This window comes from Aethalodelphis obliquidens, unplaced genomic scaffold (genome assembly GCF_003676395.1).
Source record: "Aethalodelphis obliquidens isolate GAN/ISIS:26980383/991018 unplaced genomic scaffold, ASM367639v1 scaffold7, whole genome shotgun sequence".
Taxonomy (NCBI): Eukaryota; Metazoa; Chordata; class Mammalia; order Artiodactyla; family Delphinidae; genus Aethalodelphis; species Aethalodelphis obliquidens.
In genome coordinates, this window is record NW_020837951.1 from 12597846 (window position 1) to 12613057 (window position 15212).

General features: G+C 46.6%; 1 protein-coding gene across 3 annotated transcripts in view; it reads left to right on the forward strand.

Moving 5' to 3' along the window:
• The window catches only part of TTLL11 (tubulin tyrosine ligase like 11), a 264638-nt gene that overhangs the window by 97199 nt on the left and 152227 nt on the right, over nucleotides 1–15212 (forward strand). For all 3 annotated transcript variants that reach the window (XM_027104963.1, XM_027104962.1, XM_027104964.1), the window contains exons 5-6: nucleotides 10833–10928; nucleotides 11678–11793. In XM_027104963.1, the coding sequence (XP_026960764.1) occupies nucleotides 10833–10928; nucleotides 11678–11793 (212 nt within the window). The remainder of the gene's footprint in view (nucleotides 1–10832; nucleotides 10929–11677; nucleotides 11794–15212) is intronic.

Below are 15212 nucleotides of genomic sequence, written 5' to 3' on the forward strand. Positions count from 1 at the left end.
AGCCTGGCACCGATGCACTCGGGTTTGTGTGTTGCAAAGAACCAACTGGCCGCAGGGTGGAGAGTGGATTGTGGGGAGACTGGGAGCGGGGTGGAGGGGGGAACTGGTGAGCCGACTGCTTTCCTACGAGCAAGAGAGGATGCTGGCTTGGATTGGGAAGGGCTTGGTGGAGTTGGAGAGAATAGATTTGAGAGCCATTGAAGAGGTAGAATGGCCAGACTTGGTGATCGGCTGGGGCTGGGGGGCAGAGGAGAGATGGTGGCAGGGGGGGCGTGGGGAGAACCCAGACCAACTCCCAGGCTTAGGCGCTTGGGTGGATGGAGAGAAGCCACCGATGGGGGACCAGCTTGTAGTGGCAGTGGGGGCAGGAGTTGGACTTGAACTTGCCTTTGAAGGACCTGCGTGACATCCAGGTGGGGAGGTTGGGTGGACATTGGGCATCTGGGCCTGGAGTTCGGGAGAGAGAGATCTGGGCAGGAGAGAGACTGGGAACATCAGCGTTCGGATGGTCACTGAGCCCTGAGCGGCTACAGGGTGAGAAGAGGCCAGGAAGACCCCCATGAGCACTGCCATTCAAGTAAGGGACAGGCAGGGGGAAGGGGGGCAGCAAAGGAGGCCAAGAAGAAGTGGCTTGAGCCATAGAAGGGATGTCAGGAGAGGAAGCAGCCTAAATGCTTGGAGAAGAAGCACGCGGGGGCCAGCCATGGCAAACGCTGCTGAGATGTCGTGTCAGACCCGAACGGAAAGTGTCCATTGCACTTTCTGACCCGTGGGGTGATGGGACAGGGCGATGGTAGAGGACGAAGCCAGTGTGCGGTCGGGGAGGAGATGGGAATGGGGGTGGCGCATTCTTCCAGATCCTTTGGCCATGAAGGTTGTGGCGGGGGACTCGGAGTCCAGGCCCTTGGTAGGCACACAGTTTCCTGCCACCAGATAAATCGGAGTAGGGAACAGACGGTACGAAGGAACACCTCCGGGACCCTCTCCATCCAATCTCTAAAGTTATTTTGTAGCAGTTAGTGTATAAGAAAGAATACATGGAACATGTATGTAAGCTACAAAGCAAAACCACAAAATCGTCATCCCCAGCCCACCTCCCAACCCAAGATCCCCAATTACTGTGCTTCTCCCCCATCCCATTTCCCAGCCCGAGGTAATCATGGTCCTGAATTTTAGGTTTATCATTTCCTTGCTTCAAAAAATCCTTTTAGTATACGTGAATGTGTCCCTAGGCAGTATATTATTTTGCTTTGCTTGTTTTTGAGCTTTATAAAAATACTACGGTCGAGTCCATAGACTTCTGCAACCTTCTCTCCCGCTCTGTGTTGAGGTGGGTCGTTGGTGATCTTTCATCTGCACTGCTGGGTCTTCCATTGTAAATACGCGCACTGCGTTCATCAGTCCTTCCGTCAATGAACATTTGAGTTGTTTCTGGTCCTTTACCTAAGACTGTGGCAGGAGAGAAACGGGTAGCGTGGAAGGGAGGGGAGGCAGTGGGGCAGCGCCTCTGATGGGTGGGGTGTTCCTTCAGCAGGAGAAGAGGAGGCTGGTCCCAAGGTGCGGCCCCAGATCCAGAGAGGTGACCCGGGCGGCTGGACACCCGTCAGCAGGATTTTCAGGCAGGCTGGCAGAAGCCTTTGCAGGGGGAATTCAGGCAGTGATCAGTTCCAGGAAGGGCTAATTGTCACCCAGAGGTCTGTCCTTAGGCACTTGTCTCCAGGTTCTTGTTCCCAGGCAGGGTGTCTAGCTCAGCCATCAGGTAGGTGGTTTAGGGCCTTAGAAAAGGGAAGTGGGCAGAGCTCAGAGGCAGGACCAGAGAAAACAAGTCCTGGCTTGAGCCATCAGAAGGTTAGGGCGAAGGAGAGAGTTGCAACTTGGAGGCACCCAGGGGTCATCCCAGGGGACTGTGTGGTCACATCTATTCGACAGTGACAGCTATTCCAGGAGTATCATGTGGGCCGGCCTGCGTGGCCAAGCCACAGAGCCCTGGCACAGCGAGGGTGCAGGGTGGAGGGCCAGGGCGGTGGTTTTGCTGCTTGTCTTGCTGTGGACAGGCCGCATGCGGCGGCCATGGGGTGGAACCAGGGGCCCAACTGGAGGGCAGACAGGGAGGGAGCCACTGGTTTGGACAGATCACGTCTAGCAAATGGAACCACGGCCCTGTGGCCGTTTTCCACTGCCTGACCACACTACGTGCTGCCAGGCCTGGGGTCAGGAGAGGAGCACAGGGCCGGAAGTAACCCTCCGGGAGGATCTCGTCCTCTTCCCAGCGGTGGGACCTCGGGCACGTTTCTTCACCACCCTGAGCCTGTTGCTTTCTCTGTGAATCCCCTACACTCACTTCCCTCCCTGCCTTCTTTGGAGGAGTGTGAAGTAATGAAGGCGAAGGTATAAAGCGTTAGATGTTTAAAATCTGTTTTATCGTATGTTTCAGATTCATAGTGATCGAGAAAGTAGTATCTTTTTCTCCTTGGATTCCTCTCTTGCTTTCTTTAGTCTTATCACTTGTTAAAACACTTGGTAGTTTGGGTCTCAAGCACCTGAACTGACTTGGAACCCAACAGTTTAGGGACAACATATGGTCTGCCATTGCCTTGCTGTGTTAATTTATTTTAGTCACTTCTCTGTGCCTCAGTTTCCTCACCTGCCTCACAGAGTTGTTGTGTGACTCACACAAGATAAAGATGATGAAGTGCTTTGTGAACTCTGATGTTCTGTGCATACATAATGAATTATTTCTTTGTCATGGACGCCCGTTTTGCTTGTAGCCTGGGCCTGGCCCGTATTGTAGCATTCCCGGACATACACTCAAAGCCAAGAAAATTACATTTATCTTAAACATGTGACCGTGACCCCTTTCCAATCACAGCCGCAATAACTACTTGGGAAATCGTGATGGCCCAGAGCAGGGGCTGGCGCAGCCAGGCTGTGGGCAGGTTTCCTGGAATCTGTTGCCTAGGAACGTGGCTGCCCTGTCATTCTGGCCCGTCCCCCTGTCATTGCCCAGGCAGCCCCAGCAAGATATCCCCCTGTCAGTCTTCTTGAGGACAGCTCTGTGAGCCTGGCTTAAAGAGCCAGGTCCGTCTGGGTGTAGATGATTCATGTGGCAGAAATGCACGCACAGAGGAAAGGTTTCTAGCTCAGCTTTCACGGACATTCTTTCCCAATTTCATCGCTTGGTTTCTATCTTCCTCTAGCTCCGGGTCCACTACTCTCCTTGGCCGCGATCCTTTCCCTTCAGTGTCGGGAGGAGGCACCTTCCCTAAAGGCTGAGGTGCTTCTCCTTTTCCTTCTTTGCGCTTTTGATCTCCTCCCTCCCCGTCAGCCCCAGACACCCCACGGGAAGGAGGCAAAGGAGCAGCCTGGGGCTCACGCTCCGGCTCGGGGGTTTCGTTCTCGGATGTCCCGGGCTTGAGCTAACCCCAGCTCCTCCTTCCAGCAACTCTAGCTGGAGAGCTTGGCACGTTAACCTTTCTCTGCCTCAGTTTCCTTATCTGCAAAGAGAGATAATATTGTATTTGGACCGGCCTCACAGTTGTTGTGAGACTGGATGAGAGAAAGCTGTGTGGAATTCCAGCAGGTAGGAATCCCTTAATGAATGATATTATTATTACATTGCTTGTTATCTGTAACAACAATCGTTCTCAAACTGGTCTGTGAAGAAATGCCTTGAACTTACGGGGAAACCATGAAATATTCACATTTCCAACTTAATGGAACGCCGGTATTCCAAGGACCACAGTTTGAGAAACAAGTCCTGGCACTGGTTGCCTCCCAGCCTGGCCCCGGCCTCGCTTCCCCGTCCTCCCTGAGCCCCGCGAACCCACCGAACAAAATGATTCCTGTCTCCTGGACGTCATTGGTGTTTCCCCCAGTTCTGCCTGTTTGTTCTGTCTTGGCAGCCATGCTCTCTCCTCTTCTCCCTCCTTTTTGAAATTCAGTGCTGACAAGATGGTGCTCAAATCCCACCTTCTCTGTAAAGCCTTCCTTGACCACTTCTGACATTTAAGCTTTTTTCTTCTTCTAGCCGCATTTGCTGGTCACCCACTGAGACAAGCCCTGAGCTAGCTGTGGGCCATGTGGTTCTGGATAAGATGCAGTCTGTCCCTAAGAGGTGCACTGTGTAGTGGGGAGACTGCCACTTGGGAGTAATAAATGCTGTAAGGGGGCATGTATAGGATGCAGGGAGAGCACAGAAAAGGGGAGCAGTTAACTTTGCCAGTTAACCCAGTCAAGGAAGGCTTCCCAGAGAGGAGATGCTCAAGCTGGAGCTTAAGGCACGGAGAGAATTTGCCAAGCAGAGAACAGTGAGTGACACCACACCCTCCTGGTGTCCCTCCTCTCTCAGCTTCCCAGAGAGGAGATGCTCAAGCTGGAGCTTAAGGCATGGAGAGAATTTGCCAAGCAGAGAACAGTGAGTGACACCACACCCTCCTGGTGTCCCTCCTCTCTCAGCTGCGGCTCCTCAGCCCCTTCCTCTGCGCCTGCCAGTGATGGCGATCCCAGCTCCTCTCCTCGTGTCTACAATCGCTCTCTAAATGATCTCTTCTAGCCCCATGGCTTTAAGTACCAGCTATGTGCTGGTCACTCCTGTATTTGTGTCTCCTGTCTTGACTTCTGCTTGAGTTCCACACTGGTCTATCCAACTGCCCACTTTACTTTTCTACTTGGATTTCTGGTGGGCATCTCACACTTGACATGTCCAAAATCAAACTCTTGATTTCCCTTCCATACTTACTCTCCCACTGTCTTTCCTATTTCAGTAAAGGGATAGCATTCAGTTACTCAGACTAAACCCTGCCCCCCCCGGCCCCCCAGTTTTAATATTTCTTCTTTTCTTCTCCTTCCCACATTTAATCCATAAGCAACTCTTGCAGATATACTTTAAAATGCATCCTAAATGTAACCACTTCTAACCAACTCCCCTGCTGCCATCCCAGTCTAGACAGCCATCACCTTGTACTTGGATCACTGCAGTAGCCTCCTAATTGGTGTTCCTTTTCCCACCCTTGCTGCTTGTAGCCTATTATTCTCACTGTAGCCAAAGTCATTCTTTTAAAACATGTCAGATCAAATTACTTCCCTGTGTAAACTCTCCAGTGGCTTTCTCATTGCACTTAAAATCCTGGCTCCTTACCATGGCCTACAAGATGCTGCATGATATGTCCCCTGTCATTCTATCTGACCTCATCTCCTATCTCCCTCTTGCTCACTCCTTGCTGTTTATCAGAAGTGGCCTTTGTTCTTGCCATTCCTCCTGCCTGGAAGGCTCTTCCTCAGCTCTTCAAATAACTCATTTGCTCACTTCATTCAGTCCCTGTTCATACGTCACCTGCCAAGTCTTTTGCTTCTGGTCATGATGGAGTAACAAAGACTGGACTTAGCCTTCTTTAGAAAACAACTAGAATAACACACAAAATGGATGAAATAAGTGTTTTCAGATTTTGGACAACACTTAGTTATGCATTGTGATCCCCGAGGAAATGGGGGAAAAAGCCAAGATGTGTCTACGGTTGCCTCAGCTTTCTGTCTGGAGGCAATCTCCAGAAGATGGGCAAGGGGGGGGGGGCACCTAAACAGAGCCTTGTGATATCAGTGAATTGAGGAAATGGAGATCAAAGTTCAGGAATGCCGACGTGGTTAGGATTCTGTGGGCAGAATTCTGAAAGGTAGGGACCCAACCAGGAAAAGAGCTCCAGGAACCTGCGTGGGATCCCTGTGCATCTTTGCCAAGTGCTGGGCCATTCATATGTGGAAGGTTAATCCACAGAGCTGCGCAAAGAATGACCAGGGAACTGAGAAGCTGAACTACTTACAGAGCTCACACAGAGCAGGGAGGTGTTCAAGCTCCAAAGTCAGGGTGGAGAGTGCTTGGTGGTTACTGGACACATTCAATGGAGACTCCAGAGAAGTTCTGCCTTAATGGACTGAAGCTTCCCTGGAATGAAGGTTACTCTAGGCCCAACCTAGTAAAGCTTGAATAATAGGCCTTGAAGGTATCAAAATAATCTGCAAATAATTGACTGTCTAAAAACCTAGCACTTTTTAAAAGAAGGCAAAATCCAGACACTGAGCATTAAATGTCCAGCTTCCAATAAAAACCCACTAGATATTCCACAAGGCAGGAAAAGGCAACCCATACCTAAAGAGAAAATCAATAGAAACAGACCCATAAATATTAGAAATAATGAAACTAGTAGGAAAAAGATGTTAAAACAGCTATTACAACTATGTACAAAAATTTAAAGGAAAATATGAGCTTAATGTAGAGAGAAATGGAGCTATTAAAAAAGAACAAAATGGAACTTCTAGGAACCAAATGGAAGAAAATATCTGTAATGAAAATTTCACTGGACAGGATTAATAGCAGATTAGATTCTGTAGAAGAAATGATCAGGGAACTTGAAGACATAGCAATAGAATTTATTCAAAATGAAACAGAGAGAGCAAAGTGACAGGAAAAATAAATGAACAGACCCTGAGTTACCTATGGTACAATATCGATGGTCTAACATATGTGTAATTGGAGTTCCCTGAGCAGAAGAGACAAGGAAGATACAGGAGACTATTTGAAGAAATGGCCACACACACAAACATGTGCACACACACACCAAGGCTTATCATAATCAAATCAGTGATGATAAGAAAATCTTAAAAGCAGCTAGAGAGACAAATTATGTTTAGAGGAACAAAGAATAACCAACAAGTTCTCATCAGAAACTGTGCAAACCGGAAGAAAATGGGATGACAAATGTCACCTTCTTAGAAAGGCCTTCCCTGACCACCAGGCTCTCCCCTCCATCCACTGTATCACACTCTATGTTCTTACGTTGTTTTAATTATTCACTTGCTTGTGGTCTCTCTCCTAGAATGTAAGCTCTAAGAGGGCAGGAGTTAAAACATACCTTGTCTTATTTGCTGTTTGATCCCCAGTGCCTAGAATAGTACCTAGGGTTTGGTAGGTGCTCAGTAAATATTTGATAAATAAAGTTGTCTTTTAAGTAGAAGAGCACAAAGAGAGCAGTAAAGCATCCTAGAGCTACCAATAGTTTAGCACAATTAGGGCCCAAGATGTGCAGCAGTGAGTGTGAGAGAATAAAGCTAGAGTCTGAGACAGACTCTGGTCATGGAGGAATTTGCAGGACATGTTCTGGAACTTGGGCTTCCTTCTGTAAGCAGGGATTTTTAGGCAGATGAGTGCTAATATTTTATTTGCCTTTATAAAAATTACTCTGACATCCCCTTGTGCCAGGTCAATTAGAGGGGCGAGTTTGAGAGCAGGGAAACTAATGGGGAAGGTATTAAAGTAGTCCAGGTGAAAGGTGGTGCAGGCTTGATCTAGACTAGGAGCAGCAAGGGACGGGCCAGATCTCGAAATCTCTTTAGAAGGTAGAATGTACAGAGTTGGTGAGCAGCTAGGTGTAAAGGAGGAAGGAGAAATGTTGGCTGACTGCTGCTGGCACAAAGTCCCTCACAGGCTACCGTTATGATGTTGTCCAGACTGCAGTCATGTCAAGGCTACCGGAGAAAGATCCCCTCCCCAGCTCACTCACGTGGCTGTTGGCTGGGACATCAGTTCCTTGCCATCTCAGCCTCTCCATAGGACAGGTTACAACATGGCAGCTGGCTTCCCTCAGAGTGAGCAAATGAGAGAATAAGAGAATGCATCCCAAGATGCAAGGCACAGTCTTTTCATAACCTAATACTGGAAGTGATATGCCATCATTTCTGGCCTATTTTGTTTGTTAGAAACAAGTCACTAAGTGCAGCCCACACTCAAAGAGAGGGGATTACACAAGGGTATGAATACCAGGAGATGGTATCATTGGGACCATCTTAGAAGCTGCTGACCACAGATAGTGAGTTTGGATATGCTGAATTTGAGGAGTCTGGGACCTCCCAGCTGGGAATACTCTGGGTGCAGATGGATATGTAGTTCTGGGGCTCAGGAGGGAATCCCCTCTCATTGAAATGTAGTTTGGAGCCTTTGCACGAGTTTACAATTCATGGCTCAGGGCCTTTTCTCCCCAACTTGCTTTGGGAGCCTCTAGAGGTAAGGGATGAAGGACAGATATCTTTAAATCCCCAGGGCACCCCTCCAGTAGCAACACATAATTGCTGACTGAATTACTTGGAGGGGTGGAGAGTATCACATAATCGAAAAGTTCTCTTTCTCCATTTGACATTTCCTACTCTGCCACCAAACTGGAGAGAGGTTTTCCCATTTCTAAGCTGCAGGTTTCTAGTCTGCAAATTGGGTGCTAGACTAACTTAGTAGTTTTTAAAATATATATATATGTTTTTCCCCTGGGAACCCCAGGATGTAAAAAAAGGTAAAAGTTGGTATGATCCGGCCTCCCCAGTGCTTCCCAAAAAAGGACCTCATTTTGAAAAACTCTGAACCAAATAAATTCCTGATTTTCCACCAGCTCTGACATTCTGGGATCTTATGATAATAGCACCCCTCCTCCTGGTTCTGTGATTCTGCTTCTTGAGATCCATTGGTGCTCCACATTTCCTTGAACTTGTGAAAAAATATAAAGATGACTTTCATTAAATACTTACTATGCGTCAGGTACTGTGCAAGACATTTTACATCACATTAAATTTATTTGCTCCTGTCTCCCCGACTAGAGTGTAAGCTCCATAAGGGCAGGGACTATGTCCAGTCCACTCCTTTATTTCCAGAAGCTAGAATAGTTTCTGGGACATAGGAGGCAGTCAGTATTTTACGAATGAATGAACTAAGGTAAGTACTATTCCTATTCCCATTTTATAGATGAGGAAACTGGGGCTTAGAACTGTCCAGCTAGTGTGAGAGACCAAGCTGGGATTGAAGCCCAAATCTGGCTCCAGAGCATTCCTGTACAAGACCCAACACGTTCAACTACCTGCACCAAAGTTTAGGTTCTGGAAAATACGATGCTACTGCTGTGTGCAGGTCCCTGTGGCTGATAAGGTTTTGCCACTCCCCTTCCCCAGCTTCCCTATAGCTGTGAATGCATAAAACCACTGTGCACTGAGCTGAGAAGAGTCCCCCAGGCTGAGAAAGTACAAGTCCAAACTTCTAATGTAGCGGAAAGTAAGCGTCTATGACTCAGGATGATGAACTGCAGCCCTCCGTTCTCTGTAGCCTCATCAGCATCACGTGTCTCAGGCCAGGTCTGAAGTTAGACTGATGATGTCACCAGAGTCTCTTAAAGGCCTCATCACTCATATCCACTTGTCATATATTATTAAGCAGATCTATAATACATGTAACATTTTCTACTGCATTTCCATTCCTTTCTTCTTATGACCAGGGAAAGAAAAATAGAGTGAGGATGACTTTTCCCAACTTTTCATCCTTATTACCCTTTACTGAAGACTAACCTCATCTTGAATTACGCCCCCCCCGCCCGAAATGGTCATCCGGGCTCTGATTTCGTTAATAAGGATGAAGCTACAGTTTAATAATTATCATTTAACTAGTGCATATTCTGTATAGACAAGTAAATGGATTTTCCCTCATCTTTTCTTCTTGAGTCCACAGAGGAGGAGATGCAGCTGTATCTTTTTTCTTTCCTTTATTCTCCACATTAGTTTTGGGAACTTTGGGAGCTTTCTACCTTATCACCTCCTAGAGACATCATGAGAGTCCTCCCAAGAATCTGGTGTCCTTAGAGTCCGTCTGAATCCAATTAGTACCTGCAGTCTCAAGGGCGAGGAGATGTTATCTCGATAAAGGGTCGTTTCAAGCAGAGGCAGTGAGATGCCCAGGGTGGCTTACCCTGATCGTGGGGCCTGTGAGGAACTGAAAGAGGCCAGAAGACAAAGCCTCCCCTGAGGCAGCAGCAGGCAGCTGGCCAGTGATGCTGGACTTAGCCTTGGGTGCAGGCTGGCCGCATGGGCGTGTGGGCTGTGCACTCAGCGTCCCACACTCCAAAGGCCTCCACGCTTGGTTTAATGCTCTGTTTCACCGTCGTGAAATGGTTCATACTTTTTGAACAACAGACCCTGCATTTTCATCTTGCACCGGGTCCCACAAACTGTGTAGCCGGTTCTGCTTGGGTGTGAAGTCCAGCTCTGTGATTTACGAGAGAGGCAGTCTCAGGAAATCCGCTGGCCTCTCCGAGACTCAGTTTCTGGTTCTGTGAAATGGAGAGCACGATCCCTCCTTCAACTACGCAGTCATGAGGATTAAACGTGATTCTGAATAATCGGTGCATTTTATCATAACTGGTGCGTAGTGGGCGCCTAATAAATATTCCCTTCCTCTTAGGAGGGTCTATCAGAATTACCCAGGGGATTTGTTATTTAAAATACATTTGCCTGCGTTCCCCTCTGGAAGTTTCTGACTCATAGGTGTGGGCTGGGGGCGGGCAGTGGTTTTGAAAGGGGTCCTTAAGTGATGCTGATATATACCCGAGGTTAAGAAAGATAGCCTTGGGTTTTGTAGAGATCTAGCTAAGAAGCAACTTAATAGAGGAGAACAGAAGGAGAGGGAGAAATTGATGGACCACTACTGATCCTTAACATAATAAAAAACCTGTTAAAGAAGAAAGAGGTCATCATCTTACCGCCGCACTTCAGACGACACCGATGGTGCTGAAGTGAACCATGGGACCTCATCCCATTACCAAGGCCCCTATAAAATTTTCTGCTGTCCATTTGGCCTGACAAGTACATCCAGAGGAAGAGGGCCTGTGGACGAGAGAAGCCAGGGTCAAGGCCCAGGCTGGGGGTGGGGTTGGAATTAATTTTCACCTTGATTCCCCTAATACCATACTCGATTCCTGCAAAGACACTGCAGCTAAAGGGAGTAATTCTGAATTATGTTTATACTGCCCCAGATTTTAGGCTTTGACATTCTTCTCATGAAAAATCTGAAGCCTATACTACTTGAAGTAAATGCAAACCCCAGCATGAGAATCGAACACGAGCAAGAAGTGAGTATTTTGAGTATCTCATTGAATATATTACCATCCAACCGAATGTTCCCACTCTCCTGTTGCTCCCTTGGCTAAATGAGATTCGACATTCTCAGATTTGCCCAGCAAAGTTCTGTTCAGGCCTACATGATTTCAATTTTGTTGAGCTCTGAACATCATCTATTAATATAAGCTCCACCCGACCTATGGTAACTTCCCAGCATGCCATTCTCCACTTCTTACGATCTGCAAATGTAGAAGCAGCTGAGCCTTTCCATCAGTTTTGACATGAACTAATTAGTTAGCCTCAGGAGATGAACTAATTGAAATTCTACGAATATGATTTAGCCATGTCGACATGCTTGAATCACTAAGATAAATAGTACATTTAACAGTGGTTATCTTTTTCTCCCCCCACCCCGTTCCCCCCGCCACTTAAGAATGTATAAAAAAGACTGGAAAGAAATACACCAACGATTAATACTGGGCTTTGTGGGGACTATATGGATTCTTTTAATTTTCTTCCTCTCAGCCGTCTTTCCAGTTTTTCTACAACGAGCACGTATCATTTTGATAATGAGAAACACATAGCGCTGTTTTTCCCCTTCATGTATTTTGTTGATTTGTGAAAGGAAACTGACATTTTTCAGGTAGACTGAAGGGAGCCTTTAGAGAATTCTAACAGTACAACCACTGGGGCTTGTGCTGGTGGTCAGTTGGTGCTGAATCACTCTCTCCACTGTAACATGGAATCCTTACCCTTCAAGCTCTCTCCAGGGGTGTTTGAGAATGTCCCCAGCCTTGTCGATGAAGAAGTGAAAGTGGCCGTCATCAGAGACACACTGCGTCTCATGGACCCATTTAAGAAGAAAAGAGAGAGCCAGTAAGTATTTTTTATATCATTTATTTCTATCAACTCTGCTTCCTGTGTCCTAAGCAGGTAAGTTAAGTTCTTAAACATGTTAACATTGGGAGTGAGGTTTATACCTTAAGCAGTCTAATAAATCATAGTTTCATCTATGAGTATCAGCCTCCAGATATAGTGACTCGAAGTCAGGTGATGGAGACCTACAACATGAATCCAGCACTTGGGGTTCAGTGGATGAATTTCTAGCCGACAGTTATCTGAGTCTGGAAAGTCTTCTCTAAAAACCCACTCTCCCCCAGTGATAGCATCTCCCCTCACTCACCATTGCCCACCTGGTGCTTCTCTGTGAAATCCTCAAGCACAGGGAGAGAGTACAAAATGCCGGAGGAGAGGGCCACAGGTAACTTGGACGTGGTAAGGATCGCTTCCTTTTAATTTTCTTCATGATGTTTGCATTCTTGCAGTATAAGCTTTTTGTTTCAAAACCTGCAGAACCAATTATTGAACTTGTGGCAGTTCTGTAATATTTACAACAGTTATAATTCTTCTCCATCCTACCCACCCAGTGGATGTTACACTGGGATATCGATGGGAGTATGTGCCCTGCCCCTCCCTCCATGGAATCACCCCTGAAATGAATGACATTTCACTTGGGTACTTTGTTTGCTTTGTTTTGTTACCAAATTCCTGGCTTTCACAAAGTACGTGTTGAGTGAATATCATTGTGCCTCTTTTAGGCAGAAAAATCAAAGACGAGCAATCCCAACAGCGCTCCTGGTACCCCCGACATATCAGATTGACTCAAACGCTCCCAGACAAGTAAAGCACTTGTCAGCTATGGTTCGCGAACGTGAGGAACGCTGACTTCCCTAAGCAAGTGGTGTTTTGCAGGTTCCTCTACTGCAGCCCCTCACCAGCTGGGCTCAAGCCCACATATTGTTCGAATCACCCTGCAGTAGCGCTTCTCCCCTTGGCCGCACATTAGAACCATCTGGAGAGCTTTCATAAATACCAGTGCAAGCACCCACACATCTAGAGATGCTTTTAATTAGCCTGGGCTGGAGGCCTGGCCACAGAAATAGTTGAGGTTCCCTAGGTGATTCTATCATGCGGCCAAGGTTGAGAGCCACTGCCCTACAGGAAACGTCACTCGGAAGGAGCATTTGGCATATTCTGAGTCAGGCTGGATGGTGCCCGCTCGGCCCAGTTCTCTTCCAGCGCCTTCTTTGCTGTGTGAGGCACAGATCCATTGCCAGCAAGACTCGCTGAGAACGCTCACCTGTCATTCACGTGGGCCGATCCTGCCTCCGCCGACTAGGGCTTCAGAGTGGTGGCATGTCAGGTCTGCAGAATCCTCAGAGCAGCCCATGGCAGCTGGGTAATGGGTCTACGCATACACGCATGCAGCTGCAGTTTTTAGCCATCCCTAAGGAAAAGCAGTGGACTAATTGCAGTTTGGTCAGATTCATTGTGATATAACTCATTTCTCAAAAATCTACTCTCTAATGGTCATTGATCTCCCCAGTAGAGGTTAGGTCTTGAGAGACCGTATTGCACTGCGGGGAGATTCTGGTGGCTTTCCACGCCAGTGTGGCCCAGGGGCATACTTTTAAAGATGACCTTGACACATTAGCCTTCTGATTCCTTTGGTGGGAACAAGTTCGAAGGCCATCGTGTGGCCTGAGCTTTCTTAACCTCTGCCACCAAAACCAGGAAGAGAGGTAAGGGTACTACTGTATTTTTCACATTAGGTGGCCTCAACACATGATTAACTTTCTTTATCTGGTTCTAGTTGTTTTTCTTCACCAACACCTGGCATTCGGTATGATCCACATGAGCTGCAGATCTAAAACTTAAAAGCAATTTAAATGGACCCAGGACCATTGGGAAGGATGGGAAAGGCATTGTACGACTTATCAAGTCATAAGTAGCAGCACCTCATTTTTAATTTAAAAAGCATCGACTTTGCTTGTTTTTTTATTGGTAATCAGGAACAGTTAGAGCTTCAAGAACCTGACTTCAATTTTAATAGAAAAACGCTTCCACCTCATCCTTTCCTTACCTACAGTAGGAGGGTGTATGTTAATAGCTAAATGTCATTTACTGATATTTTTCCTTAATTATACCATTTTTTTAAAAAAAAAACCAGCAATGATTGTCCATGAAAGAATTTTGTAATCTGTAAAGTGAATTTTTATGTAAAGAATTATTATTATCATTTTAATAGCTTTACCATACAAAAAGGCTGAAATTATTCTCAACTCTTTTATGTAGAAATGTTTCAGTATAACTTGGAAAAGTACCATATTTGTGCCCACAGATAACGCACAGTGTTGTAGTGCTGAATTGTGTGTTCCAGTCTGGGTCCAGGTCACTCCAACTGCAGGAAGTGATGTCACATGGACTCTAGGCTGGCAGTTAACTTTAGAAGCTGGAGTTTCTTGTGTTTGAATAGGATCCAACGTAAAGAGTTATAAACAAATGGTATCCTAGCCTTCCCCTTCAACTCCTTAGCAAAAGAGGGTCTGATGTGTCCTTCATCAGTTCTTTCCTGAGTACGCTTTGTCAGCAAGACTGTTGAAGTGGGCTTTCACTTTTCCTGCACAGACTAAAGAAAAAAGGTCGATAGGTGTCCTGAACTCCTCATATCTCTAAACTGCTCGGGGAAGGTGCAGAGGGGGGCCTTGGAAGGGCACCAGACACGTGTGTCCGTGTGTCATGCATCTTCACACACCCCGGAAGGGCAGGTAGGCTGGGGTCAGTTCTTTGGTGGGACTGAAAGCAGTCCTCATGCCTTCCATGGTGAGAGGAACTCGCAACCCTGCTGAGACCCATCTTCCCGTAGTTGATAGAACTTTCTCTTGAGCTGAAGAGACTGAGATTCAAATCCTGACCTTGCGGACGTACAGAGCTATTCTGAGCCCCAGTATCCTTTTCTATAAAATGGAAATAATGACATTTAAATGAAACAATGTGAAAGACTTCTACTATATAGTAGGGACTTAATAACGCTTGGTTTACTGCTCAACAATAAAATTATCTACTAGAATCTGAACAAACAAAAGGTAACGCTTGGTTGCCATGATCTTTTCTGGTATACTTAAAGCAGACTTTCGAGTTTAAAACCGATGACATATCCTAAAACCAAAGCTGTTAGATCACTGTGGACTAGACTTGACAGTGGAGCTGGCTGCCAGTGGAAAGTTTTGTTTCCAAGTAGCATGATGTCACCGGCCCAGGCAAATTTATTTGTTGGGTTAAGAGAAAATACACTTGGCCCCTGAAGGAATAAAATAGCTGTCATATGAGAGCTGTTTTGAACTCTGATGACTTTTTGTAATATCTGCTGACTCTATTGATTTACATACTAGGGTTCTTTGGAGGCACTGCAGGGACAGGGGAAGGGGGAGGCTAAAAGGGGAGGATTCTAGAAC